This window comes from Hyperolius riggenbachi, chromosome 9 (genome assembly GCF_040937935.1).
Source record: "Hyperolius riggenbachi isolate aHypRig1 chromosome 9, aHypRig1.pri, whole genome shotgun sequence".
NCBI lineage: Eukaryota > Metazoa > Chordata > Amphibia > Anura > Hyperoliidae > Hyperolius > Hyperolius riggenbachi.
This window is the reverse complement of record NC_090654.1, coordinates 160,381,198-160,408,705: the sequence shown is the minus strand read 5'-3', so window position 1 is coordinate 160,408,705 and position 27,508 is coordinate 160,381,198. Positions and strand designations below refer to the sequence as shown.

The 27,508-nt window shown below is 45.4% G+C and overlaps 1 protein-coding gene across 8 annotated transcripts in view; it reads right to left on the bottom strand.

Annotated features, from left to right (window-relative positions):
* Nucleotides 1-27,508, bottom strand: part of LOC137532765 (sodium- and chloride-dependent GABA transporter 3) — an 843,944-nt gene that overhangs the window by 176,590 nt on the left and 639,846 nt on the right. For all 8 annotated transcript variants that reach the window (XM_068253626.1, XM_068253628.1, XM_068253630.1 and 5 more), the window contains one exon: nt 19,789-19,913. In XM_068253626.1, coding sequence (XP_068109727.1) covers nt 19,789-19,913 — 125 coding nt within the window. The remainder of the gene's footprint in view (nt 1-19,788; nt 19,914-27,508) is intronic.

The following is a 27,508-nucleotide window of genomic DNA, read 5'->3' as shown; positions in this document are numbered from 1 at the left end:
CCACTATTTATTCATCTTTAATCTTCTATATTCTTAAAGTGTATATTCTCTATTTTCATTGAAGAGCAACCAGGTCTGTTACTATGAAATACTGGAACTTCAACAGTGCTCTTTATATTTTTTAACCCACCCCTATTCCTAATAAATACTCGTCCACCTCAAGATTCAAATCTGCCATCCAGGTGTGGGTGAATATAATTCTCCCCGTGTCCCATCCCTCCTCTCCCCACCCTCCACTCTCAGCCCCATTCAACCCTCTTAATATCTATTGAACAGATCTGGTTGTCTCTCATATATTCAAATACTCCATTGTTTTAAAGCGTAGAGAGAGGAAAAAAAATTGTTTCTACCAGCACCAATACTACCCTTTTCTATCTATACCCCTCTACACCTTCTATATGGAGATGAGGTGGACTTTACTCTCCCCTCCTCCTATCCCAATCCGTCTCCCCTTCACTTTTCGTGTCCAAACTCTTCACTATTTATTTAATATAATTCCTAAAGTGTATATTCTCTATTTTCATTATAAACTAACAAATCTGTTACTGTGCATTAATAAAACTTCAACAGTGCTCTTTATATTTATTAACCTTCTTCCCCTATTCCTAACAAGTATTAGTCTACCACCAGACGCAAGTCTATCATCCGAGTGTGGGTGAATGTGGTTCCCCCCATGTCCTCTCCCCCCTCCCTTCCCTCTCAAAGACCTCATGATGTGTAGTGAATAATTCTACTTATTTCTCATATGCTTAAACACACCAAAAGAGAAGAGAGGGGGAAAAGAAAAAACCCTCACACCAGTTTATGCTCAGTTCTCTCCCCCACTTCTCCCCCCCCCCCACCATTAAAAAATCTCCTTTCTATTAGTCCACATTTTCATTAAACCAATTAATTATTCCTTATTATTTCTCGATCTCCCCTGGAAGCCCCCCAACATCTCTGGGTTCCAATCAGGCAGTTCTACTTCCGTAATGGATAAATCTTTATAGAACGCTGGTAAGTCATCTGGGTATCGCAGTGTCAATTGACGTTGCACCTTTTTTACTATCAATGCAAATGGGAACCCCCACTTATAAGCAATTTCCTTCTGCTGTAGTATAGTCAATAATGGCTTCATCGCTCTTCTTTGTATCAATGTTGAAGTTGACAGATCCTGAAAGATGTTTATTGTATCCCCCCTCCATGTAATTTGGCCCTTTTGTCTTGCTATCTTAGTCACCTCTTCTATTTCCCTGAAATTATAAAATTTACAGATGATATCTATTGGGGGGTTCTTTCTCCCTTGGGGGGGGGGGGGGGGCGTAACGCCGCTTCTACTCCGCCACCATTGAATTTATTCTCTGCTCTTCCATCTTGGTCTGGCATAATGGTGCAAATGACAATGCCAAGTACAAACTACAGAGAGTCATCAGGATGGCGGAGAGGATCATTGGGAGACCCCTCCCTTTACTTGCCCACCTATACAACACAAGGCTGCAATCTAGGGCACTGAGGATATTGCAAACAACCTTTCACACCCAGGCAACCGCTATTTTAACCTGCTCCCATTGGGCTGGAGGCTTTGAGCCATGTCAACAAGGACTGCCAGACACATGAACTCATTCTTCCCCTCGGCTGTCAGCCTTTTTAACTCCCTCCAAATACTCCCATCAGCACTCCCACCTCCATCAAGGTCCACAGCCTGAGCTGTGACACTGCCGATCAATTGACCAGCCCATAGGTCTGACTAACTCTATGTAGGACTGGATCTGTGTGTGGACAGAAACCACAGAATGATCTGCTATGTATGAACAATGTTAACGGTTATTGTTGTTCCTCTGCTTGATGTCCTTTGCATGCTTGTGATCCTATTATGTATGTCTTCTTCCTGAGCTATGTATTGTGCCAAATCCAATTCCAGGCATAACCCCATTATGCTTGGCGAAATAAACGATTCTGATTCTGTGGGCCCAATCCAGTTTAATCACATGTTCCTTTGGCTGCCCCAGTATTTCATTAAACAAGGATTGTAAATAGTGATTAATATCTTCCCCTTGGATTGTCTCCGAGACTCCTTTGTCCCTTAGGTTATTTCTTCTCTCTCGATTTTGTAAATCCTCGATCTCATACTTCAAGTTAATATTAATGTCTCTTTGTTTCTCTCTACTTTTTTTAAGGACCTCAACTACCATCTGTAGATTTGTCACATCCTCTCCCATAGCTTTGATTTTCCCTTGTAGCTCAATCATCTCATCTTTTATCTCAGCAATCTCTGCTTTTACAGACGTTACTATTCGTTCAGTCTGGGCCTCCAGATCCTGTCTTGTGGGTAGGCTCTGCAAGCATCTCCACATTCCCTCCATACTATTTCCTCGATTGGCTTCAGAATCTGGGGAGCTAGCATTAGATAGTGGGAAGTGGGAACGTGCTGTTGGCTGGACTTTTTTCTTCTAAGGAGAGTCTATTATTGTCGTTTTTTTCAGCCAGTGGGAAAAACGTATTAACTGATCTCTGAGTTGTCTCTGGGTCTTTTATAGTGATATTCTTTCCCTTTTTTTCCTTTTCCTAATCTTTAACCATTTTGGCTAAGGTCTGGTTTACTCACAGTAAATTGCTCTTTTGTGTGCAAGTCTAATTACTTTCAATAACTTTCTTTGACCAAATAATACCGATCTTAAAGTCTATTTGCTTCCTCTTACCCGTTCTGGCCGCTGTGTTTTTTTTTTTTCTTCACATACCAGAGGTCTCCGGGAATGCACCTTCTGCCTTATAGCTGCAGCGTGTCTCACTCCACATTTCTTCCTCCGCAGCTGCAGAGTTGGTTTTTCACTCCTGCTCCCCTTCCTGGGCTTGGACCCCTCTCCTGTGTCCCCTGCCCAGCCGGGGGTGGCCACAGTGCAGTGCAGTACTCTGGCGTTTCGCCCACTGCTATCGCCAGCACGCTCCCTCCTCCTCTCCCCGTCAGCAGACTCACCGCCCTGTGGATCCCGGGGATGCGCCTGGATGTGCTCTCCCTCCACGCCACCCGGGTTGCCTCCTCCTCCTCCTCTCTGGCACCCACGGCTGCCTGGCGATCTCCTCCACACGGCTCCAATACAAGCCGTCCAGAGCCTCGCCTCTGCGCCTCTAAATCCAGGGCTGGACGGAGACACTCCTGGGAGACCAGCGCTGCATGATGCGGACCGCCAGATGTTGAATCGGGAGCTCGAAGGTTCCTCCCTCACACCATCATGGTAAGCTCCTCCCCCCCTTTCTCAATCAGGGTCCTTGGCCATTACAGTTTTAAAATACAACATATACTTTTTGTCTTTGCTATCAGTCTCTCATTTTGTGATGTAAAGCCATCCTTCAGGGCAGTAACTCAAAGATCATTTAAGATGTGTCCACGGGAACAAAAGTGTGTGGGGACTGGGAGTTTAGATTTGGCATCGTTAATAGTGTACTTGTGTCCATTCATGCGTTTACGCAGAGTTTGTCCAGTTTCTCCCACATAAGCGCCTTTGGGGCATTTTGCACACATGATCAGATATTAGGTATGATCCGAATGAGTAAAATCCGTTCCGCCGGAATTCCGCCAGCGTTAAATTCCGTCACCATTGCATTACCGCAGAATTTTGTGAATTTCCGCGGAATTCCGCATTCCGGCGGAAAAATTAAAGTAATCGCAAATGAAACCTTGTTTATGCTAAATGGTAGCCCATGGGACCTAGTGGCTGTCCCCCCGGTTATTTTTTTTTTATTATTATTTTTTTTTGTTGATTTTTAATTTTTTTTTTTTCAGCAGGAGGTGTCGCTTAAGCCATGGGACCTAGCGGTGGTCCCATGGTGGTCGTTTTTGGCACCGCAGGAGGTGTCGCTTAAGCCATGGGACTTAGCGGGGGTCCCATGGCGGTCGTTTTGGCACTGCAGGGGGTGTTGTGTAAGCTATGGGACCTGGCGGTAGTTCCATGGTGGTGGTTTTGGCACCGCAGGAGGTGTCGCGTAAGCTTTAGGACCTGGCGGTGATCCCATGCCGGTGGTTTCGGCGCCGCAGGAGGTGTCGCGTAAGCTTTGGGACCTGGCGGTGGTCCCATGGCGGTGGTTTTTGCACGGCAGGAGGTGTCGCGTAAGCTATGGGACCTATACAAAATGGTTGGGATAGGTGAGATAGCTAGTTAGCTGGTTGCTAACATAGGATTGATTGTTTTTTGTTAACATTGTAATTGGTGCTGAATTAATTTTCATGCAGAAATCACATCGTAGTTTGCATCTACGCACCGTAGTTTGTAGGTGAAGTTACTCTTACGAATTTACGCGTAGCTTACGACCTCTATGCGTAGTTAACAAGTGTATTGCGTAGTGAACTACGAATGCATTACTCGCGTCTATGTATGCTTACAAATTTACGCATTGGAAAGAGGAATGTACGCATAGAAGAGTTCTAATTACTGCATTAAATTTTCTGCATACGCGCATAAGCATCCGCATAAACTACGCTTCGCACTACATGTAATTGCGTATTTTAACGCGTAGTCTACACAATGCATATGAAACGAATACTTGATTTTGAAGCTGTAGTTTGGCGAAGCGTAATTGCGTAAAACTGCTGTTTGAGATACCACGGGGTTACAGCACTGACATGTAATATGGTCCTAATTTGTTTGGATTTTTACCTATTACTACCCTGATGCATGCCAGTTACTCCAGGCCTCGTGTGCGCCCACTGCCAAAGGCACAGTTTTCCTGATCCATCCGCCACAATCCAGTATGTTGCTTTGTCCTGCTACAATATGGTTTTCTCCCCCCAAAAGTATATTATTATTACCCTGGTAGGTGCATGTCAGTTATTCCAGGCCTCATGTGTGCCTTGGCCACAGGCACAGCTTTCCTGCTTCGTCTGCCACCACCCAGTATGTTGATTGGTCCTACTTCAATTTGTTTTACCCTGAAGCAGGTGAAAACCAAGAGCCCCATAGCAGCAATGTAATGCTGCGTGGGGTGCATAAGGGTAATTCGGGGCTCCAGCGCTTGCCGGACCCCAAATTACATCTCCCTCCAATTTGCTACAACTGGAAGGGGGAATAGTATTTAATGCTGCAGGGGAGTTTTGCAACTGTCCCCCAGGGAGGCAAAAAAGTGATCCGCTGTCATAGGCTGAAGCCTACAACAGCAGATCACGCTGATTGGCTGGCGGGGGGAGGGAAGGCTGGGGTATAGTAAAATAAATTAAAAAAATAGCAGAATTTTTTAGGAAAAAGAAAAACCCAAATAAATAATATAAATAAATAAATAAACACGTCGGGAAGGATCAGACCCCACCAACAGAAAGCTCTGTTGGTCAGGAGAAAAGGGGGGGGTCACTTGTGTGCTGAGTTGTGCGGCCCTGTATCGAGGCCTTAAAGCTGCAGTGGCCTATTTAGTAAAAAATGGCCTGGTCACTAGGGGGATTTAACACCATGGTCCTTAAGTGGTTAAACCAAGTTACTCCCAGGTTTTACTGTATTTTTATTATCCTGGCACATGCTACTGTTACTAAAGGCCTTATGTGCGCCCTGGCCACCAGCACAACTTTCCTGCTCTGTCCACCACCACCTAGTATGTTGCATACCTCCCAACATTTTAATGGGAGAAAATGGGACACTTAGGCCACACCCCTGGCCACACCCCCAACCCCTTAGCCACGCCCACCCCACAAAAAAGTTTTTAAATAACAAATAATGTTAATTACTCCCGAAAGGGGGTGAGGGTGCCAGTGGGGGAGGAGGAGAGTGAGGGTGGCTGTGGGTGGGCAGATAGAGGGAAAAAGAAAATGATCGAGGCACCAGCCCGGGATGCGGCATGGATGGCCGCCGCCCACCGCCATTACACTTCTCCCTCCCTCCTAATATGCCCCCCAATGTCCCCTTCCCCCCGCAGAGTAAAAGGGGCAGCGGAGCGGGCTGTAAGTCTTACACAGGAAGCAGGAAGCCTAGAAAAGCCAGATGACATCTCGGTACGGCAGTGGTAAGACTTACAGCCCGCTCCGCTGCTCATTTTACTCTGCGGGGGGAAGGGGACACTGGGGGGCATATTAGGAGGGAGGGAGGGAGAAGTGTAATGGCGGCAGCCATCCACGCCGCATCCTGGGCTGGTGAATCAATCGTTTTTTTCCCCCTCTCTCCCCAGCGGCCGGGACCAGGGGGGGGCAGCGCGGGACGGCCCCCCAAAATTGGGATCGACCCGACGAAATCGGGGCGGTCGGGGGCCCTGATGTTGCTTGGCCTTACTTTAATTGACTTTATCCTCCCCCCCCCCCCCCCCCCGAAAAAAAAAATATTATTCTCACCTTGGCACATGCCAGTTACTACACACCTATGTGTCATACAGAGGGTGAAAGTCAAATATTTATCTGGCAGGTAACTACTCAATTTTTAAGGCCTCACCTTGATATTTCAAATATTTAAGCAGGTAGCTGATCAATATTTCTGACCTCGCCTAGTGTGGCAGCTATTTCAAATGTTTTGGCAGGTAGTAACTAAATTCTTCGGGCATTGCTTGGTGTGGCTGCTATTTCAAATTGTAATGTTCCTCTGAGGTACTAGGAAACCCAAAGGCATGAATACCAGGGGCCGAGGTAGTGTATCATCCCATGGCCATGGCATATGTGATCTTCTGCCGAAGAAAGCAATTAGTTCATAAAATTCAGATTCACAATGTTCGGTCATCACTATTCTTAAGTTGTTTCTTCATTTGTTCTCCAGATCACCAAGTTTATCTACATTTGTTACATTCATTTTGTAGTTTTAGGACCTTTAATTAGCTCTCATAAGATCACTACTGTCTAAATGCTGAGAAACTATCATTTAAAGCCCTAGATTCTTAACCCTTTATAATAAGAAAAAATAAATCAGGTTAGCTCTATGTAATGCTGGGCATACACGGCGTCGAGGGGAGGCTTATCAATCGAGCCTGATGGCTCGATTGATAATATCCGACGTGTCCGATCACCGCAGGGGATCGATTCCGCGCTCGATCACCACGGGCAGACAACAGCGGCGGATCGAACGGGAGATAAGAAGCGCCGGCGGGGACGAGCGGGAATCGATATGCGCGCACGCACGGACGAGCGGGGCTAATCGGCCGCCAGATCGACCCGTGTATGCCCAGCATTAGACTGGAACTGTACATATGTTTATCTCATCGTGTTACCTGTTACTTCAGGATCCCGTTGTGGCCCAGTGCACACCAAAAACCTCTACCAGATCTGGTTTTTGAAGCAGATTTCAGAGAGATTCTAGGCATGTTTTCTAAACATGCCTAGCATTTTTTTGGAGCATTTTTGTGTACCAAATTTCAAATATTGTTACAGTAAAGCTGTTCCTGAACAGCTTCTGTAGCAAAAAGGAGAGGAGGTGTTTTACCACTTTCAACAGTTTTGTATAGTTTATGTTCAAGCATCCAGACAGTCTACAATAAATTCACTGTTGTGCTGCTCTATTTCTATCTCTGTCTGTGGTACAGCTGTGTCCATTGTCAAAGGATCTTGGATCACTATCAACATAATGCAAACAACCTTCAAGTACCAAGCAATTATATTTTTTATTAAATTCAAATGTAGCTTTATTCAGATAAAAAATGCTTGAACTGCTGTTTATGGCCCCGGCTAGCTCCTCAGCCAACACTATTACCAAAGAACGCAGTTACAGGATACTGTATGAATGATTTAGGACACCTGCCCAATTGGCTAAATGGGGCCTTATTCCCTCAGACTTGTGTTTTAGTGGGTGTCACACTCTTACGGACCAAGTACACTGCTGGTGACATTACCGAGTGGTACCCGACTTCTGGACAATCTGCTTTTCTTTCACCTCTGAGGTGTTGAGAGTGCATGTCCAATTCCTTGGCCAGATCTGATATGCCTCTAAAGCTCTGTTGGCCATTATGGCCAAGACATGAAAACCCAACAACCCTGAAGGGCTGAACTAATCAAACAAAGTTCACTCTATTTATATTCTAGAGAAGATCACGTCTTCAATTAGAGAATCCACCCCCTTGTTTGAAAAAATCTAGGATCCTTGGACTGAATGGGCAACACTCCATATCCCTTAACAGCCCTAATCCTTATAGCTGTTGTGTATCCAGCACCTCACTGAAAGATGCTAATTGTCTATCCTGGTAGCTTAATCTGTAATCCATGTTAGCACTCCTGGACAGTTATCATTACGTTGTTTGTATCCTCTCTGCAATTTTTAGTTGACTTGTTTCTTTTATGTTATAATCATAAAACAGTCAATTAAACTAAAGTTGAAAAAAAATAATAATGGTCTCTTCAGCAAACCAAAATAATGCAGTTTTTTTTCCTCTTCAGCATAAACCAAAATTCTCTTAGCACTAGCAGCAAGTTCAGTAAACTGACATCTTAAAATTCAACACACTTGAGGAATATTTAGTACAGCAAGAGGGATACCTTCCACTAGCTCTTTGGGAAGTCCAGCGAAGAGCCTACATACTCTGCAGTCTATCGCCACACCCCATCCCAGAGCTCAGAGGAATATATCCCCTGCAACAGGCATCTGTTTAGCTGAGGCTCAAGACGCAAAAGCCCAGGGGAGGACTAGAAATGCCAGTCCAATCTTTCCCTTCTATTCCAGAGCCTGGGGCTTTTGACAACTTAAGAACTTGCAACCCTGAGTTACAAGCGATCCCAGACTCCATCCCCAGCATCGTGCCTAGAGGAAAGCAAAGCCAAAGATAGGAGAACATTATCTTCCACTCTTCCAATCAAGACCTGATTCTGGAGTCCTGTACATGGTCTTCAGTGTCTCTTCTGACTAGATTATTTAGAGCTTTTTCACAGACCTGTTGAAGTATTGCTCTATCTATACATGCTTACTTCTGTGGAAAATCAAGCAGAAGCTACTTGTAATCTGTATTGTTAAAATCGCACAAAAGTAAACATACCAGTGCGTTAGGGGACATCTCCTATCCCCCTCTGTCACAATTTCGCTGCTCCCCGCCGCATTAAAAGTAGTCAAAAACAGTTTTTAAAAGTTTGTTTATAAACAAACAAAATGGCCACCCAAACAGGAAGTAGGTTGATGTACAGTATGTCCACACATAGAAAATAAATCCATACACAAGCAGGCTGTATACAGCCTTCCTTTTGAATCTCAAAAGATCATTTGTGTGTTTACCTTCTGTCCCCTGCATCTCTCATGCACTGAATAGTACACTGGCTGATCGTTTCTTCCTGCAGACAGCTCTGCCCTGTGTCTGTAATTCCTCAGTATGTGTCAGCCAGCTCCTTTCACAGCCTAACAGAGGAGGATTTTTATCTAGCTCTCTTGTCTCACTGATATCTGAGAGCAGAGACGCTGCTGGCTTATCTAAATAACACACACGGGAGTGTGGGCCTGGAGAGGGGTGTGTATGACAGATCAGGATAGAAGAGTTGGCAGCCTTCCAGACACAGGGTGTCAAGTCCGACAGGGGAAAGATACATTGATTTATTACAGAGACTGTGATAGTAGAAAGTGCTGCAGTAAGCCAGAGCACATTAGAATAGGTTTAGGAACTTGTAGGATGGTAGAAAACAGGATGACATTTTTGTTACAGAGTCTCTTTAAGTTCAGGACTGGGTGTACTGGCCTGTCACTGCTTGCTTGGCAGAACTTCATTACCTCTTTCTTTTCTGTCTGGTATTAGAACAAAATGTCCATCAAGATAGATATTTTTCTTTTTTTTAGAATGAAATAAGTATGACAGTTTATATATCGTACATATTTCCCTATTCCAGATTTCCTAGGCATAAAGGATACAAACGCTGACTCCTATGATTTCTATGCCTATACTCATCCTGCTTACATTTGTTTGTTGGTAAGTTGGCACATTGTATGCAAACTACATTAAACCTAGGAAAATAACCCTTATGCTTACTTAATAAAAGTAATTTAGCTTTATGGGTCTTCTCCTTGGATCTCTCTATCAGCAGTAGTCAATGCAGCATAAAAAGCCAATGTAGAATGCACTCATGGCTACACCCCCTTGCCTGTTCCCTTTCCCCCACATGGCACAGATCCCACCCCTCCCAGTCATCCTCCTCAACCTGTAGGTTAACGTGCCCCTGGCTTATCTGTCTCAGTGAGTGCCACATACAATAATATAATTGTGTGCATGCACACATATACTCACTAAGATGCATAGAAACATTCAGAGAAAGGAGGACGACCCTTAAATATATCTGGGTGAAGGCAAAAATTGAGGTGTTACATGGAGGCTGCTCAGGGTGGCCTTGCTGTTCACCAGTAGGGAATAGAGGAGTTTGGATTCTATAATATTAATAACTTAGTTTCAGTACAGTTATAAACAGTTTCATTAGTGATTTTAATAAAGACAATTTCATCCAAAAGCAGTGTTTGTTGCTTCAGTAAAAAAAAAAAGAAAAGAAAAAAAAAGAGATTGACAAGCTGTGCAATGCTATGTTGGCCCTTATTTTGACAAAGTGGGTACACTCATTTTTTGTAGGTCACGGAAAAAAAAAAACTGGTGACCATTCAAAGCAAGGAATAGGTTCAAAGACAAATGCTTTATGCTGTGAACTACTTTCTTTTCTTGCAGTTCTTGTTTTAACAGGTCAATTCACTGTTCTCCAAGAAGAAAGCCTATGAATAGACATGCACAATACATGGTGAAATAACTATAACTCTTATAGATTAGCAGATAGAATAGAACATGTTCAAATATATATATATATATACACATATATATATATATATATATATATATATATATATACTAAGAAAAATAGTTTTCAAGATGTGGCAAAGTTGCATTGCAATGATAATATATATCGGGTCAAAGTGTTTTTTTTTAGCACAGAGGTACCCTAATGGTTTTATGTCTATACCACAAATTGGTATCTTTGCCACTTATTGTTCAAAGCAAGAATAGACCAATTTAAAAAAAGGATTCTATGATACCCAGACTGAAAAGTGAAAACTAAACTGTGCAAGTCATAAGGTATGATATAAAGACACAAGAAAGCCTGCAAACAGTTTACTGAAGACAACAAGCAGACTAACGATATGGATTACTGGAACCATGTCCTACAGTCTGATGAGACCAAGATAAACTTATCTGGTGCAGATGGTGTCAGTTCTGGGGGGTGGCAACCAGGTGAGGAGGAGTACAAAGACAAGTGTGTCTTGCCAACAGGCAAGCAAGGTGATAGAAGTGTCCTGGCTTGGGGCTGCAAGAGTGCTGCCAGCACTTTGGAGATACAGTTTATTGAAGGAACAGACTACCCAGCAATCTCATGGTGAACCAAAACTCCTAGGAGTGTGTAAGGGGCTACAAAGGACCAAAAAGCCCTCTTACTAAAATGATATGCAAAGCAAAAGTTTGCCTTCTTAAAACAGAAGGTATTTGTGATAATTCAGGTTGGAATAAGCATATGATGTTTCCCATGATGCATTACTGCTGAATATGCAAATAATTATTTGTTGTCCTGGAAGCTTACCACACCTCCAGAACCACTGGAATGCAATGATGTGCATACATCATATGTACATATGTACATATAACAAGCTGACACATCATTGCATTCCAGTGGTTCTGGAGATGCCAACATATACTATGACATGTTGAAGCAGAGTTTGATCTCTTCCCCTCTGAAACGGGACCACAGGGCAGTACTCCAACATGATAACAACCCCAAACACACTTCCAAGATGACCACTGCCTTACCAAAGAAACTGAGTATAAAGGTGCTGGAGTGGCTAAGCATGTTTCTATCCCTACTAAACCCTATTAACAAAGCAAAATCTACATGATTACATGTACACAAACAGATTCACTATTAAAAACAATTAAACTGAACCTGCATTACCTGAGCATTTTTTCTTCTAAAAAACATAGTTTGAGTGACCTTCAGGTTACTGTACTAATAGGCAACTTCAAATCACACAGAGAGTAGTCAACCAAATTTATCACATAGAGCCACATTGATCCATGCCATGCACTGATAAAGATCAACCAGTCTGTATGCATGTTGGATTATTGTGGCTCTGTACAATTAACAATCTGACACCTCTTTTCATTCCTGCAGTTTGGAGGTGTTTAGCTTTCATCCCTAACAACTCCTACGCAAAGTGCCCATAATCGTTTGAATTTTCGTTTGCGCCTGTTGTGTGTGGTTGCATGCATAATGTTGCATGTCCTAGCGAGTAGGAAGATGGATCAGGGAACACTCGTTCGTCGGGCCGCGTTGCTGAGCGTTCCCAGATCCATCTAGCAGTGAAGTCTTTAGACATGTTCAATACATAATGACCTCAATTCTGGTAGCTAATTAGCTATGTGAGGTAAATATGTTTTTGTAGGTAAAATACCTCATGAGGTATTTACCTCTTTTTATAGCAATTCTAAAAGATTTTTCTCCATTTCCGAACATGAGGTAAAACATGAGGTAAATGCATAAAGTGAGGTAGAACATGAGGTATTTCAGCGGTAAGCATGCAGTAAATAAATAATAGTTGTCTTTAATTGTCTTCTTTAAGTTAGGATAGTCAGATGTTTTTTTTTGTTTTTTTTTTCAACACTAAAACTTTTATTGAAAAACTTCTTGTACATACAACATGTTTCAGCAAGCAAAAGTTTCATTTTGGTATCAGTCATTGATTAACTACAAGATAAAGTCAAGTCAATATTCATGTCATTATTCATGTCATTATGTCAACAAAAAAACATATAAAATAGCTTATGACCCAAATGACCCAAAATGTCCGCAAGAATTGCCAGGGGGGGGGGGAGAAAATGGTTAATAATATAAGACATCTGAATAAGACATTCTTACAAAAATCTATCTGCCCAAGGCGACCATATCTTGTCAAATCGATCCTCCTCGTCATATAAAGAAGCTGTTATCTTCTCCATCCAATAGTATTCACTAATTTTGTGCTTAAGAGCAGTTTTTGTCAGGGAAGATTTCCATTCTTTTGCTATAATAGCCTTTGTGGCATTACAAAAGTGTACTAAAAATGTATTATTATGGTTAGAAAGGAGAGGATCAGTGTGACCGAACAGGGAAACCCATGGGTCAGGAGTAATCTCTACATTCAGGACTTTAGAAGCCAGTTGGAAGCATAATTTCCAGAAATCCTGCACTATCTTGCAGAAACACCAACAGTGCACATGGTCTGCCTGCTGTGTGCAACCTCTAAAGCAGATATCTGTAGGGGAAATACCCCTTCTAAAAAGGAGTGCAGGAGATCTATACCAGTCATAAAGAATTTTGTACCCTCTTTCCCTGACTAGGCTGTTCCTAGAGGATTTAGCTAGATCCAAGAAGATAGTTTCCCATTCGTCCAGGGACCACACTTTCTGAAGTCTCTCCTGCCACTTAATCATGGCATAGGAGATCTCTTCCAGATGCTGGTACCAAATTTCGTGATAGAACAGTGATATCATACCAGGAGTATGCTTATAGGAGTGGAATTCTCTAGCAATAGGGGGTATTGAAATCTCGAGACCCTCCATTGCGCGACCCTGCACAAAATGCCTAACTTGAAGATATCTAAAAAAATCTTGTGCCTGTAACTTGAATTTAGTCTGGATTTCCTCTCAAGGGGCTATAATACCTCCAGGAGCTATATATTTGAGTGTAAAGGGACCCGACTTCAACCAGTTTACCCATGGTTGGATTTCCAGTCCCGGGTTCCAGTCCCGATTTAAAAGAATAGATTAGTCTGGGGAGCGTTTGTAAGGGAGCCCAAGTCTGGATTGTTGTCCTTTCCAAATAGATAGGGATTCCAGGATTACAGCTATAGGTCCTGATTTATTCAGAAAAGGGCATTTGGTCCAGAGCAGGGATGACAGAGGGAAAGGATGTAATAGGGCTGCCTCCAGGTCAACCCATCTAATTGTACCTTTGGAGGCTGACCATTGTGCTAATTGAGCTAGTCTAGAGGCATGAAAGTATTTAAGTAACATGGGTGCTCCCAGACCGCCCTGTTTTTTTCCTCTAGCTAAATATTGGTAACTTATTCTAGGGGCTTTGCCCACCCATAAAAATCTCAGGAAGTGTGACTGTAGTTTTTTGATATGTGAGAGAGAAATCCTAATGGGGAGAGCTCGAAAAAGGTAGAGGATTTTTGGCAAAGCTGTCATCTTAAGAGCATTTATGTGGCCAGTCAGGGAGATATTATACTGATTCCGCTCATTTAGCAAAGTGTGTAGTTTTGAGATAATGGGAGTGTAGTTGACGGAATAAAGTTGCGCAATAGAGGGCGTCAAGGTAACCCCTAAATATTTTAGACCTTTATTTTGAATCTTAAATTTAAAAGAGGTGGCCAATGCTTCTTGTTGCAAAAGTGTCAGCACAAATGCCATTGCTTCCAACTTAGAGCGATTGATTTTAAAGCCAGATACAGAACAAAACTCATCTAAAAGCTTGAATAAAGCTGGCAAAGAGGTGTGAGGACTGGAAAGGGTGAACACTGTATCATCTGCAAACAATGCAATTTTAAATTCCTCCCCTCCAATCCTCACCCCCTCCTAATATCGGCATCCCCTCTAGCCAATAGAGCCAAAGGCTCAATGCACAGGGCGAAGAGGAGGGGAGAGAGAGGGCACCCCTGTCTAGTGCCATTCATGATCGGGAAAGGCTTGGATCGCAACCCCATGTTACAAACCGATGCCATCGGATGTGTATACAGGCTTCGTACTCCATTAAGAATTCCCCAGCAATCCCAAATGTCTGCAATACTAAGCGTAGATATCTCCAATCAACTCTGTCGAAGGCCTTCTCTGCATCCAATGATAGGAGCAGAGAAGGCCCTGTAGCATGATTCATGACCTCAATTGTGCTCACCATTCTTCTAATGTTGTCAGTAGTCTGTCGCCCCATAACAAATCCCGTTTGATCAGGATGGATGACCTTTGGCAGTAAACTGTTTAATCTGTCGGCCAATATTTTTGAAAATATTTTAATATCCGAATTTATTAGAGAAATTGTATGATAATTTGAGATTTCGGCACAATCTCTTCCTGGTTTGGGGATAACTACAACCGAGGCCTGAAGAAACTCTGGTAATAAATCCTCCTCCCCTAATAATAATGTATTAAAAAGAGAGGTTAGCACTGGTACTAGTTGTGATTTGAATGTTTTATAGAAAAGAGCTGTATAGCCGTCTGGTCCAGAAGCTTTACCATTCTTTAGTGATGAGATGGTGAGCTCAACCTCTTTGGGAGAAATGAGAGCATTTAACTTAGATATATCCTCTTGGGAGAAGGAGGGTATTTGAATTTTATCTAAATATTAGAGGATGGAACGGGCTGTCACCCTAGATTTATCCGTCGTAGTACCATTATATAGGTTTGTATAATATTGAGCGAAGAGGTCTATGATATGGGAAGGATCGTAGGATGTCTTCCCTTGCTGGTCTCTGATGGGGTGTATTCTGTTCTGGGATAGCCTCTGGGATAATTTGCTTGCTAGTAAGGTGTCAGGCTTATTGGCCTTGTCATAAAACTTTTGATTTGTAAGTCTTAAAGAGCGTTCAGCCCTCTTAAAGAGGATAGCATGAAGCTCTTGTCTTAATGCCAGAAGCTGGTCCAGGACATCCTGCCCCCCAGAATCAGCATGTAGTTTTTCTAAGGTTTTAATTTGTGCTTGGATTTTTTTGGTTCTAAGCTCATTAGCTTTCTTTCTCTGGGAGGAGATTTTAATTAGTGTACCTCTGACTGTAGCCTTCAAAGCTGCCCAGTGCATATTCCTAGAAGTGTCGTTCGGAGAGTTGTGAGAGAGATATTGCTTAAGAGATTCAGAGACCTCTGCCTGTACTTCATGTTCTTTTAATAAAGATTTGTTTAATCTCCACTGAAAATGTGTAGGGGGGCCCCGTGTGGATATAAGGGCACTAACTGAGGCATGGTCAGACCAGGAGATTTCTGACATATCTATTGTGCCAGACCTCTCTAAAAGGGTCGCATCCATAAATAAAATCTATTCTGGAGTACGTGCCATGCGGGTGCGAATAGAAGGAGTGCCCTCTCTCTCCCGGGTGTGACGCCCGCCAAGCATCCCAGACATTAACCTCTTGTAAAAAAGATATAAGGGCTTTACTAGGAGGTCTACGCAAAGTCGAATTAGCAGGAGGTGCGTCCAAGGTTGTATTGAAGTCTCCGGCTAAGAGGAGTTTGCCCTCTCTGTGCAATGCAATTTTGGAAGCAAGAGTATTTAAGAAATGTTCCAACCCTTCAGAGGGAGCATATATGCTGACAATAGTATATGTACACCTAGATATAGAGGCTATAACAATGAGGAATCTACCCTCAGGGTCTCTAACTACTTTAGACACCTCCAGTGTGTTGTTTTTCTTAAAGAGCACAGCCACCCCACATGTTTTAGATGGAGCAGAAGCATAAAGAGTATGGGGATAGGCTTTGTGCCAGTATTTTGGTTCAGAGCCTTTTTAAAATGAGTCTCCTGGAGGCAGAGTATGTCTGCATTCTGACTTTTATAAAAATTGCTCACCATTCTTCTTTTTTGAGGTGCATTCAGACCTTTAACATTGTGAGTAACAATTTTAAGATCAATAGTAACTGCGTTGATAAAAGGATTTGGTGGGGCACCTGTCGTCAAGGACTGACTCATATTAAATGTGGGGTGGCCATGCCTTCGTATAATAATGACATCACAAAATTATACACTAATGAGATCACCATAGGGATAATAACATTGAGGACTGAATACCAGTTATATAATACATTTTGATGCTTGTACGCTTGTACAGAGATTATAACCTGTAACCAAGTAAACATAACATAAAGAAACATAAATGAATAACATAAAAATAACTCTGCCATAGAGGACTTGGCAAGGTAGGGAGTCAAATCTTTGACCACCCTAATAAACTTCAAGTTAGCTGCGTGAGTGGTATATGCAGCTTCCGTGGGGGTCGGTATGCCTCAGATGCCAAATCCGAGTGGCGCAGGCCTTGGGTCCGACATAGGCCCTATTATAGTAGCAAACAGGGTAGACAGAATGACATTTCTTTTCGCAAGCAAACCAAAGTGAGAAAATGTAAGTTGGGCTGATAGGAAAGTCATAGTTCAGTATTCGGTGTTGACAGGACGGTCCTGTTGATTCACATTTCGCATGGATTTCCTGGATCTCACCTTTGTCCATGTGACCCGAGGAGAAGCCACCCGGCCTTGGGGAGTGGTTGCGGATGATGCCTGACTCTCAGGAGACTCAATGCCCAGCTTGTCAAGCGTGTCCTGGATCATGTGCGGACCGTAAACCACAAGCTGCCGGCCGTTATGTAGTACGATGAGTTTGAACAGAAATCCCCATCTGTATTTAATCTTGTTGCGTACTAGTAGAGAGGTTAGGGGCTTCATTTCCTTCCTTCTTTTTAAAGTGATCTGGGATAGATCAGGGAAAAAGGTGGTGTGATCATCTCCAAAAGTGAGGTCAGACGAGTTATGTGAGTGATATAATATTGCTTCACGAGTGCTGTAATAGTGGAACCGCAATATTATATCACACGGAGGCTCATCATCCCGTGGTCTAGCTCTAAGCGCTCTGTGTGCTCGATCCATCCGTAGTTCGGCGGGAGGAAGATCGGGCAGCAAGGAGGCAAAGAGGGATTGGAGATAGGGAGTTAGTTCTGAGATCAACTCTGGGACCCCTCTATCTCTGTTCTCCTGATCCTCCTGACCGTCTTTAAGGGCCTGTACATCAGTGCGGATCTCAGCTCGATCTTGTTCTGTCTGCGTGCAAAAGGCCTTAACCTCATCCACCTCCTCCTCTAACTCGTGCAGCCTCTTACCTAGCGCCGAAATCTCCCCTCTGATTTCCTTAACCATGGTAATGTTAGATGTCTTTACCAGTTTCTCGATGTCTTGGTAGAGCTGCTTCAGGTCTGCTTCGGTCGCTGTGCCTGCAGTGGGAGAGGCCTTGTTTTGAGGCTGAGCTGCATCGCCAGATGGGCGGCCGCCATCTTGGGAGTTCCCCGGCTTGCTCTTACGAGCGAACATTTCTGAATTCCAGGGTCAGTATTGGCTCCAGCCTTCTTAGGGCCCATCTCAAAGGTGCGTGGGAGCTTCTCAGCTCCAATTTAGTGAGGAAGAGGAGGTTTCCGTGAGGCAAGGGTGCTCGGTAGGGCCTGGATGAACGGAGCAAATCCTACATGCGTCCTCTCAGCGGCGCGTCCAGGCTCCGTCCCCATGTTTTTTTTTTGAGGGAGGAAGGTGTATTTGATTATGTAGCAACCTATGAAAAGTATATTTATAGGCATCCTTATTTAAAAAAATAATATAATATTTGGAGTTTTATTTCCACTATTCTTTTCTATTACACAGCCTGAACAGGAACGACACTAAAACAGCAATAGGAACTCCACTAAAAACTGCAAAATGCATACAACTGACTTTACCTCCAGGTACGAGCAGGTCTTATACTGATCTGTAAATTATGTGCTAACATGCCCCCTAATTTCCGTGAGAATAGCCAGTTTCGGTAAATTACCTCATGAATAACCTCATAATTTACCTAATGAGGTGTAAAACATGACTAAAACCTATCAGAATTGCTAAATATCATTACCTCATGAGGTAAATTACCTCACATGAGGTAATTTGTTTGTTTGATAACCCTACCAGAATTGAGGCCAATGTGTCTTTTTGATGCAGATAACTTTACATGACTAGCAAGCATTCCTGCCTGCACCTATTTGCTTTCCAGTTGGAAAATATATCTTAAATAAAATGCATTTATTTTAGCAAAAAATATATGAGCCTCCTTTTGGTGTCCAATGGGCACAAACATACCACTAACTAAATGTAATTACATTTTTGATTGTGGCATGCAATGATGAAGACCAGCAAGTCTGCAAACAGGCTGTATGCATGTTGTATTAATGTGGCTCTGTAACGTTTATAAACTATAGGCTCACTATACACCAGCGGTTCTGTATGTGTGCCTAGATTTCAGGGGCATAAAGAGATGACTTGCATATCTGTTAGTGATGCATCATAGTAAACCACAGTTGCTCACTTTATTGCTGTTTTAAGAAGACACAATTATTTTCAGCAATGCATTGCTTTTTAGAAAGAGGGCTTTCCATTCTCTTTTAGCCCCTTGAACTTTTCTAGTGGTTCTGGGTCACCATGGGCTATCTGGGGATGGTGTAATTTGTGTTTGTTCTGATTGTAGAGGGGCAGCTTCACGCAGTAGTTCAAATAATAACACTTTTTTTTATTCAGTACCATAGCTCCCAACTGTCCTTCTTATGGAGGGACTGTCCCTCTTTGGTAGCCATGTTTCTGTGTCCCTCTTTCAGGAGTGATGTACCGATCTGTGTAAACATATGTATTTTTCTGTCTTTAATATACTCTAAATGTTATTTATATCCTTTAAATTCATATATTTCTTATTGTTAAATGTTAATATGAAGGAAAATGAACCAGAAAAGAAAGGACCAATGTGTTTTGAATTCTAAAACAACATTTTTTTTCCTATAAAATGTTTATAGTATGGGTGACTAGGGGTGTGTTGGGGGCATGATTAGGGGTGTGGCAGGGGTGTGGCCTAAGTGTCCCTCTTTCTTATGTCAAAATGTTGGGAGGTATGCAATACACCAGATTGTAGTCTACAAAAAAAGGATTATTGGGCCAAAACTTACTATTTTAATATGTTAATTGTAGTTAGCCAATAAATGGTATCATCCTAATTCAAAACTATCTTCCTCAACGTAGGTGGCTAGCATGGAACAGATCTCCACTGTTACTGCATTTTTACATTGGAATGCATAACAATAGTTTGTCAAAAGACACAATGATGAAACATACCTGATTCTGCAACCTCAGCAATTGGAACACCTTGTTCATAAGCCATGAATCCAAGGACAGAGAATATAGCAAAACCAGCCACAAAGCTGGTGCCACTGTTTAGGCAGCAAAGCAAGATGCAGTCTCTGCAAAACATAAATGATCCAATCAGCAGGATGTGCAATAACATTTCTGTTAATTTAATTTAGCATCTAACATTCCTCTAATGAGCTCTACTGACTGATGACAATTGACCATGAAAATGAGCAGCTGTGCCCAAGCATTGAGAACACATTCAAGGATATTTAGCACACTGCTCATTTTAGAATACTGGAATTTGATGCATATCCAGACACTATGAGAAATTCATGCAATGTTTTATCTATATGAAATTATAAACAACTGAATATAATTTTTTTTAAATGAGACAGTAATCCTAAAGCTAAAAGGGACACTATGGAGAAATAAGCATTTTTTTAATTTATAGAAATAAACAGAAAAGTAGGGAGAAAAAGGAATGATAAGGAAAAATATGCAGAGCCTTTACATAGCTCACCTAACTATTGGGCATCCCAAAATGTTAAACTAGCAACCCTGCTCTAGCAGCATAAAGTCTCAGGTGCCTGGAACTCAAGTAGGCTCTTCTGTGAACACCTATATGTTTCCACTGCACTCTCAAGAGGTGAATGGACACACAACACACATAGGTGTCCACAGAAGAGCCTGCTTGAGTGCCAGGGGCCTAAGACTCTACGCTGTTAGTGCAGAGTTGCTACCTATATAGGGAGATGAATACTTCGGAAAACTAGAGATGGCCCGAACGGTTCGCGGGCGAACTTGTTTGCACGAATCTCAGCGGTTTGCATTCGCCACAACACACGATTTTTTTTCAAAAAAGTTTGTGTTCGCATTTTTCCCATAGACTTTAATGGCGCCGACTTTAATGGTTACATGCTATAAACACCAAATTTGCAGGGTATGTAAATAGGGACAGTGGGTATCAGGGATGCTCGGATGTGCCTCATCCACGAATTCGGAAATCCGCGTGGTTGCAAAAAAAAATCCGCATTCGACCCGCCGCATGCGGATTTTCGTCCGCGTCCACGCAACCACGCGGATTTTTTCCCGTGAATGGCGTAATCACGCGCGGATTCACGCCCGGAGGTGGATTTTCTTTTAACGTTAATAACAAAGCCCCCATACATGCTACAGTCCCCCAAATAGCATGGATTATCGAGGTGATAAGGGGCAACATAACTTCAACATAAAAAATTCCCCCCCAAAAATTTTTTCTAGAGAAAATGGATTTTAAAGTGAAATCAACACTTTAAATGGGGCTATTAATTGGTAATAAGTGGTTTTAAAAAGGGATATACGCGTTAAGCAGTCAACTGCAGGACAAAGCGGGTGGTCAGTTCAGCAGCAGCAGCACAGTAGTAGTAGCACAGCGTCATAGTGCTGGCCAAAAAATTAAATGCACCCGGCGACCCGGGCAGTGTGAACGCAGAGTGTAGTAGCGACTGAGTCAGGAGGACAAAGCGGGCGGTCAGTTCAGCAGCAGCAGCACAGTAGTAGTAGCACAGCGTCATAGTGCTGGCCAAAAAATTAAATGCACCCGGCGACCCGGGCAGTGTGAACGCAGAGTGTAGTAGCGACTGAGTCAGGAGGACAAAGCGGGCGGTCAGTTCAGCAGCAGCAGCACAGTAGTAGTAGCACAGCGTCATAGTGCTGGCCAAAAAATTAAATGCACCCGGCGACCCGGGCAGTGTGAACGCAGAGTGTAGTAGCGACTGAGTCAGGAGGACAAAGCAGGCGGTCAGTTCAGCAGCAGCAGCACAGTAGTAGTAGCACAGCGTCATAGTGCTGGCCAAAAAATTAAATGCACCCGGCGACCCGGGCAGTGTGAACGCAGAGTGTAGTAGCGACTGAGTCAGGAGGACAAAGCGGGCGGTCAGTTCAGCAGCTCAGAAGGAGGACCATGGCAACTTACTGGTAGTAGTACCATAACACCAAAAAATTAACCAAGGTAGGCACTAGGCAGGGAGTAAATGTCTTTATAAAGGCAGGCATAGTTAACAACAGCACATGCAGCAGCCACTTCATGTCCCCCTGTGTCCGACAATAGGGGCCAGGAACTCACCTTCCACCCAAGCCTGGTTGATTTTCAGGAAGGTGAGTTTGTCCACAGAGGCGTGGGAGAGCCGAGAGCGCTTCTCTGTGACCACGCCACCGGCCGCACTAAAGCATCTCTCTGAGAGGACACTGGAAGGAGGGCAGGATAGGAGTTCCAGGGCGTACTGGGAAAGCTCGCTCCAGATGTCCAGTCTCTTGACCCAGTACTCCAAGGGGTCCACGGGGCTGTCGGTGTCATTGAGCCCGCTGGATGACCCCATATAGTCAGACACCATGGTGGTCAGTCGTTGCTTGTGCTGGTTGGTGGTGGATGCTGTGGCGGGCACCTCTGTTCTGGGCTGCTGCACTGCATACAGGCTCTTGCTTAGGCTCTTCAGGTCTCCGGGGCGCCAGTTGCTGCTGCTGCTGCTGGTGGTTGTTGTTGTGCTGCTAGTGGCAATGGCAGGCACCTCTTGCTGGCTTGGCAGAGCAGTTACAGTGGGGGTGGAATGCTGGGGGAATGCTTCCAGTAGTCTGCGCACAAGGGCCTCCTTCAACTCCCTTGTGCGTTGCTCGGTGGTGGATGGCGTCATTAAGTCTCCCAGCTTCCCCTTCAGACGGGGATCAAGCATCAAGGTAATCCAGATGTCCTCCCTTGAACGCATCTGGATCACCCGGGGGTCCCTGCGAAGGCAGCGCAACATGTGCACAGCCATGGGAAACAAGTGGGCCCTGCCAGCAAGATCTTCCTCGTCCTCGCCATTGTCCCATAACGCATGCCTGTCCTCTTCCTGTGCCATGTCGTTGTCCTCCTCAAACCGCCATCCACGTACAACGCCTGCTGCACTCTGCTCCTCCTCCTCCTCCTCATTCAGGTTAGGGACCTCCAACTCTTCCACTACCTGCTGTGAGCCCTCCTCTGAGCTGGACTGTGCTGCCATCTGCTCCTGTTCTTCCAACTGCCTCAGGGCTTCATCCCCACGCTCAATTAAATTGTCCATTGCCTGCTCCAGTAGACAAACCAAGGGCACCCACTGGCACACAGAGGCCCGCTCCTCAATGACCATCTTGGTTGCCTCCAGGAAGGGACTCAGCACCAGGCATACTTGCTGCATCAGTGTCCACTGAGTGGCAGTAATCATGGGGACTTGCTGGTTGCTGGGGACACTTGGGTCTAGCATGTAGGCCCTAAGAGCCAGCCTGTGCTGACACAGCCGCTCCAACATGGCCAGAGTCGAATTCCAGCGAACTGGCATGTCGATGATCATCCGGTGTTGTGGCCTTCCATACTGCTGCTGTAAGGTGGACAAGAGTGCAGAGGCAGTGGCTGACAGGCGGAAAAAGCGTACCACCGCCCGGGCATCCTGCAGCAGCTCGCTCATCCCCTGGTAGGTGCGCAAGAAGCGCTGCACCACAAGATTGAGCACGTGGGCCAAGCAGGGGATGTGCTGGAGGTTTCCCTGCTGCACTGCTGCCACCAGGTTGGCCCCGTTATCGGCTGCCACATACCCCACTTCCAGGCCTCTGGGGGTCAGCCACCTCCGCTCCTGCTTCCTGAGGGCGGCCAGGACGTTGGTGGCCGTAAGCCTCTCCTTCCCCAGGGTCACCAATTTTAAAAGGGCTTGGCAGTGCCGAGGCTTGGCGCTGCTGCTGCCGAGGCGGGCTTGCTTTCCGGGTGCTGAGGGAGTGTCGTGACAGGACCCTTCTGCATCCCCCCTGATCCCGCGTGGTGGCACCACTAGCTGGACTGATGCGCTCTTGTCCTCCCTCCCTTCCATCAGTGTCACCCAGTGGGCCGTAAAGGACAGGTAGCGACCTGACCCAAATCTGCTACTCCACGAGTCCATGGTAACGTGGACCCGCTTGCCCACAGAGTAGTCCAGGGAACGGGCCACGTTTTCCACCGCAAACTTGTGGAGTGCTGGGATCGCGCTCCTGCTGAAATAGTGGCGACTGGGGACTTGCCACTCGGGGATGCCAAATTGGAGCAGCGTCCGCATGGCGCTCCCCTCCTGCACCAGGGAGTAGGGAAGCAGCTGTGATGCCATGGCCCGGGCCAGCAAGCCATTTAGTTTGCGGATCCGCCTGTGGCTTGGAGGCAGAGGCTTGGTCAGACCCTGAAAGGTGTCGCTCAGCAGGGTCTGACGACGCTGGGATGCAGGGGAGACAGAGGAGAGAGACGAACACTGGCTGCCAGCCTCAATGTCTGTGTCCTGAGCAGCCGAGGTGGAAGAGCGCTTGCGTTCTACTACTGCTGCTGCTGTGGGGGATTCATGACCCTGAGGGAGGGAGGATGCTGCTGCGCTGGTGGGCCTTCTGCTCTCAGGAACCCCTGCCAGCAGTGCCTGCTTCCTCTTAAAGTCCGCATACTCGCGGCAGTGGCGGCTTCTCAGGTGGCCCTGGAGGGATGAGGTACCCATCTTGCTCAGACTTTTCCCACGGCTCAATCTTTTGCTGCATAACCTGCACACCGCATACCTTTTGTCATCAGTACATTCCTCAAAGCAATCCCACACTGGTGACTTTAATTTACTGCGGCCCCCACTAGCAGAGGGTGCAGCGGAGCAATGTGTGGTAGTAGTTGCCGGGGGTTGCATGGTGGTGGTGCCGGCTGAAGCAGTGTCCTGTCTACTTCCTCCACGCCCACTGCTGCCGATGCCCCTGCCCCTGCCTGACATATGGCGATATCCTTGCCTAGGCCGAGGTGACTCGTCATCCTGCTCTGACCATTCTTCCACGGACTCAGCAGGCTGCACATAGTTAGGGTCCACAACGTCATCATCAGCAGCATCATCATAATCCAGCTCTTCCTCTGACTCCCCCGCTTCCTCTTCTGTCCCTACATCCCCAGACACAGACCCCTCTTCTTCATCACCAGAACTCAACAACGCTTGTGATTGTGGCCCGATCTCAATCTCTGCCACATCAGTCCCCAGTAAGTCCTGTGCTTCTTGCATCAGCAGGTTCCCAGATGCCGGACTGAGGGACAGAACGCTGTCATCCTGGGAGGGCTGCTGACCAGTGGGTGCTGGGGTGGATGTCACAACAAGCGTGGGATGTTGGCTGCTGCTGCTACTGCTTGGAGTGGTGCTCACAGTAGAGGTCTGGGAGGAAGTCATGATGTCCATGAGTACGTCCGGTTCCATTTGCTCAACCACCACACGGGGACCAGAAACTTTAAAATATTTGGACAATGGCGTCCGCTGACTCGGCCCAGGCTTTGCTGCCCCCTTTTCTGCTGCATCACGACCACGTACAGCTGGGCGTCCTCTCCCTGGACGTGGAGCAGTCCCAGAAGTGGCTGAGGCAATTGAACTCCCTTTCCTCTCACCCCGCGAAACCCTGCCAGACATGTTGCTAGTAATGAATCACTGGATGCAGTGGGCACAGTACAAGGTCACTGAAGGATGCAGTGGGCACAGCACAAGGTCACTGAAGGATGCAGTGGCCACAGTACAAGGTCACTGAAGGATGCAGTGGGCACAGCAGTGGGCACTGGATATACAACTAGGTCACTGAAGGATGCAGTGGCCACAGTACAAGGTCACTGAAGGATGCAGTGGGCACAGCAGTGGGCACTGGATATACAACTAGGTCACTGAAGGATGCAGTGGGCACAGTACAAGGTCACTGAAGGATGCAGTGGGCACAGTACAAGGTCACTGAAGGATGCAGTGGGCACAGTACAAGGTCACTGAAGGATGCAGTGGGCACAGCAGTGGGCACTGGATATACAACTAGGTCACTAAAGGATGCAGTGGCCACAGTACAAGGTCACTGAAGGATGCAGTGGGCACAGCAGTGGGCACTGGATATACAACTAGCTCACTGAAGGATGCAGTGGGCACAGTACAAGGTCACTGAAGGATGCAGTGGGCACAGTACAAGGTCACTGAAGGATGCAGTGGGCACAGTACAAGGTCACTGAAGGATGCAGTGGGCACAGCAGTGGGCACTGGATATACAACTAGGTCACTGAAGGATGCAGTGGGCACAGTACAAGGTCACTGAAGGATGCAGTGGGCACAGCAGTGGGCACTGGATATACAACTAGGTCACTGAAGGATGCAGTGGGCACAGTACAAGGTCACTGAAGGATGAAGTGGGCACAGTACAAGGTCACTGAAGGATGCAGTGGCCACAGTACAAGGTCACTGAAGGATGCAGTGGGCACAGCAGTGGGCACTGGATATACAACTAGGTCACTGAAGGATGCAGTGGCCACAGTACAAGGTCACTGAAGGATGCAGTGGGCACTGGATATACAACTAGGTCACTGAAGGATGCAGTGGCCACAGTACAAGGTCACTGAAGGATGCAGTGGGCACAGCAGTGGGCACTGGATATACAACTAGGTCACTGAAGGATGCAGTGGCCACAGTACAAGGTCACTGAAGGATGCAGTGGGCACAGCAGTGGGCACTGGATATACAACTAGGTCACTGAAGGATGCAGTGGGCACACAAGGATGTCACACTGTGTAATGAGATGCTCATATGCCAGCGAGCGAGCGAGCAGTGGGCACTGGGCACGGCACAAGGTCACTGACAGAATGAATGAACAGCGCTGGCAGAGAGTGGCGGCGCCGGCGGTGTGACTGGCTGCCTGCAAATAGTACAAGTGTATAACTGTCACTGGAATATACACGTGAACACTGCAGCTGCACTAACCTGCCTGCCTGCACTCTACACACAGATAATCCTGACTCCCACTACACTGCAGCACTGAACCTGCCTGCACAGCACTACACACAGTTAAATAATCACTAGACTCCCACACTCCCACTACACTACACTGACTACAACTAACTACAGCAATCACTCACTGACTAGCTAACTGTGTACAGTATAAGAGCAGTGTTAGCAAAAAAAACGCTTTGTTTTTAACACAATAAATGCACTTGCTCAAACAATGGCCTGGAGATAATCCTCTCAGCACCACAGTCTAGTAGCAAGGACAGAGCTTTTCCATCATGGCCGCCGCTTTATATTCAGGAGGGGAGGGCATAGCTCCCCTCCTGTGATTGGTTGCTAGGGCCTGGCTGGGGCACTCTGATTGGCCTGCAATGTGTCACTTCCGCATAGTTTGACGCATTTCCGCAAACCACGACTTCAGCCCCGGGTTTCACGAGCGTGAATGCGGATTTCTGTCCGCATTCACGCGAAGCCGAAGTAGATTTTCGTGGTTGAAAATCTATTCACGGATTTTCGTGTCCGAGGCGGAATGCGTCAAAATGGTCGTGAATCCACGCGTAAGCGTGATCACGACCTGGCGGTGAGCACCACTAGTGGGTATAAGAGGAAAAACATTTTTTTTTCCAAAAAGACCTTATAGTTTTTGAGAAAATTGATTTTAAAATTCTCCTTCTGACCGTGAGAAAATTAAATGCCCGCCGACTTTAGCGGTTAATAGCAAAGTCCCCTTACATAGTAGAAACACCAAATTTGCATGGATACGTGGAGGGGGGCAGTGACTACAAGAAGAAAACTTTTTTTCAAAAAGACCTTATACTTTTTGAGAAAATCAATTTTAAAGATCTCGTATTGAGTATGGGAAATGTTCCAACCGCCGCCAACTTTAACGGTTAATAGCAAAGCCCCCTCAAATGCAAGAAAAACACCAAATTTTA